Source organism: Metarhizium robertsii (genome assembly GCF_000187425.2).
Source record: "Metarhizium robertsii ARSEF 23 chromosome Unknown MAA_Scf_13, whole genome shotgun sequence".
Taxonomy (NCBI): domain Eukaryota; kingdom Fungi; phylum Ascomycota; class Sordariomycetes; order Hypocreales; family Clavicipitaceae; genus Metarhizium; species Metarhizium robertsii.
The window spans coordinates 468,916-472,174 of record NW_011942153.1 but is presented as its reverse complement, the minus strand read 5'-3'; the positions used below and the strand labels follow the sequence as shown (position 1 = coordinate 472,174).

Below are 3,259 nucleotides of genomic sequence, written 5' to 3'. Positions count from 1 at the left end.
TACAGACCTTGCCATATTATAGTACTTAATGTAAGTACCACACCTCAATATGGTAGCTCGCTGTTAAAGTATGACTCGGAGGCAGCGAAGCGGCGTGTCGCAGAGTTGTTTCAACTATTGTAAGTAACAAATTCGGGAATTTGTAAGGGAACAGCCCCACTTTAGAACTTAGACAGCTCGAGTCAGAGCTTCCTTCGGAAGCTCTGACTCTCCTTGTGAACAATCGCTTTATCCAAGTCGCACTCGACCTTGTTCGTGCCCTTGTACCGTCACAGAATTGGGTAACAGTTATGACTCGGAGGCAGCGAAGCGGCGTGTCGCAGTGTTGCTTCAACTATTCTAAGTAACAAATTCGGGAATTGGGTAACAGCTTTGGCAATTAGTGGTATTTTTGATGTTATATTCAAATTCATATCTATTGAAACCATAGTAACCACACAACACGCCTCGTGTTCTCCTTGCAGCAGAGTGATTGCCTTGAGATGCGCGCTCGGTGGTCCTCACGGGCTACTATGGAGCTCTGCAATTTCCGATACATACTCAGGCGGGGGATAAGAGTATGTTTCTTGTTGATGGACGTAATGGTGAGGCGGGGGATAAGAGTATGTTTCGTGTTGATGGTCGTAATGGTAGTGTTCAAACCTCGCTGTCGTTGGCAGACGGCGCCGGGGTCGGCATTGAGAGCATATGTCGCCAATGTAGATGCGCTTGGGCTTCCCTATCCTGAGCAGAAACAGTCGCCAACCGAACAACTCTTTCGATACCAGGTTGGCTTTCGCCCTGAGCCTTCCGCATGCTCTGCACTCGTAAATAATGCAAAATTTTGGCATCATGCCCGACAACACCTTTAGACATTCAGATAAAATATGTGGTATCAGTGCGCGCACACACAAGAGGGATCCCCTAGAGAAGTACTAATTACATTTGCTGTACTGTACTGAGAGGGATCCCCTAGAGAAGTACTTATTTACATTTGCTGTACTATACAGTATGTATCGTATTGCTTCCTGACGAAAATTGCAGCTATATATGGCTGCGAATCGACTGTGGCCATAATCGGCCGCTGTTAACCTAACCTCACCTTTTTGGACACAATAGGATATAAATACAAGGCTGCATGCCGCTGAAATATTCTCGCACCATGTGAACAATGCCTTGCAGTCACACATCTTGGCTGCGCTTATCTGAAAAAACCCATGAGGTATCTTTGCAAGTTTCGGATCGCCCAACGCGGCTTTTAGCTGCGCTCGGCTCCGAAGGCTCGATGTCGTCAGCGTTAGTTCTCTTCATTGGCAATATGCAGAAAGCAGAAGCAGTACGAAAGTTAGGTATAAATTATCGCAGCGAGCGAGGTCGAAGAGGCCACGCCGACGTACATCTATTTATTGCACCGAAAGGAAAATTTTCCATGCCTACCATTGTTGCGGAAGGTGATCTTCCGATCCACAATAGAATGCAGAGCAGAAGCCCGCCATCGCGATGTCATGAGGCGACGGATTACTCATTATCTTGCAGCGATGGCGGCGGGAAATGGACTAGTAAACATGCCGATATGGTCTATCATCGACTCGTCCTGCCCTTTGCTGATGTCGTGTGCCTTTTCCTTGATGATCTCGGCGGGGTGAATCTCGCGGCTCGGAAGCTGGCAGCTTGGCTTAATTACGGGCGAGCATCAAGCAGTTCAGTACTGCCATGGCTTTTTTTGGTAGCAGAGGAAGGAAGAAGTGGAGATCATATGATTGCGGATTTTGAAAGAGGTGTGAGAGCAGAGACTAGCATAAATCTCCTTACTCGTTTTCAGGGAGTCCGAGCAGTGAGCCTGTCAGCTCGTTCGAGCCCTAGGCACAAGCAATGCTACATATATCGCCAGTGGCATAAATTCCAAGATGAGCTTTCGGATCTTATAGATTGTGCAACGGAGACACGCATAAAAGCCAGGTATCTCTACTCAATGAAGCATCTTGTTGCGTTTCTTCATCACGCTGCAACCTTGATATCTTCATCGCCTGGCCCATTCAATTTCATTTCTGCGTCACGTGCACGACATTCAATCGGCGCTGACTTGGAGCTGCATTTATCGGACTTCCTGAACCGTATTTCATCATTTGAAGACTTCAAAACATTTGCCCTTCCTGTGATTGCCTCCAGCTTTATTCTCGACCACTACTCTCCCCGCATGCACCGTAAGTACATCCATTGGCACAAAACGCCAAAACACTCACTGATTGATTCGAGCTAGCTTTCGACCCTAGCGAGGTGTTTGCGAAAACACTCACTGATTGATTCGAGTTAGCTTTCGACCCTAGCGATGTGTTTGCAGAGCTTTATCAGCAAATATGCACCAAGGTCTGGCATCGCACCTTTCAGTCAGATGACGGAACTAGCCATCTAGTATTACCCTCAACTTTTGTGCTGCTAATGAAAACAGAACTTCAACAGCAGTTCAGACTCTTTCTTGAGACCGGGTCTGCTTCAATACAACATCAAAATCGGCTGACTAGCTTTCAGTCCCATTGGCGGCGTCTTTACTCCGGAAACACATGTTATAGCTGCATGATGCGACGACCAAAATACAAGCTTCCTTGCGGACATTGGGTCTGTGACATTTGTATGAGAATATTTGGAACAAAGAAAACTGTCTTTCTGCATTTGGACAATTGCCTTTTATGTGGCGGCCATGGTATCCGAATTCGATTCAAACCAGACACAGCAACAGTTCGTGTGCTGTGCATTGATGGAGGCGGGACACGCGCCTGTGTCCCACTGAGATTCCTGCAAGAACTTGAGGCCCGCGTGGGATTGCCGTATCCGGTGCAGTACAATTTTGACATTTTGTTTGGCACTAGTTCTGGTAAGTGTGTTCTGATAGCCTGGTCACATGGTAGGTGCCAACTTCGTATAGGTGCGATAAGCATTTGCGGGCTAGGTATAAAGGGCTGGTCAGTAAACGACTGTATTGCGACTTCCAAAGCCCTTGCACAAGCCGTATTCCGACCACGTCGTGTAGCTCCGCTGCCCCTTGCCTGGATCCCCTCCGTCCGCCGAATCTGGCAAACAATTTTATCGGTCCTGCTAGATAGTAGATATCCGTCCCGAAATATAGAAGCGGCTTTGAAGAAAGTTTTTGGATCGTCTCGAAACATCTTAATTTTATCGGTCCTGCTAGATAGCAGATATCCGTCCCGGAATATAGAAGAGGCTTTGAAGAAAGTTTTTGGATTGTCTCGAAACATCTCAGATTGGTCGCTCGCCACCGAGA

At 47.2% G+C, this 3,259-nt stretch overlaps 1 protein-coding gene across 1 annotated transcript; it reads left to right on the top strand.

Annotated features, from left to right (window-relative positions):
* Positions 1 to 1,150: 1,150 nt before the first annotated feature.
* On the top strand, positions 1,151 to 2,283 carry MAA_11689 (MYND finger family protein; the record flags this gene model as incomplete). Its single annotated transcript, XM_011412604.1, has 2 exons — positions 1,151 to 2,183; positions 2,240 to 2,283. 2 exons carry the CDS (start codon positions 1,151 to 1,153, stop codon positions 2,281 to 2,283), a joined length of 1,077 nt encoding a protein of 358 aa, XP_011410906.1.
* Positions 2,284 to 3,259: the final 976 nt, after the last annotated feature.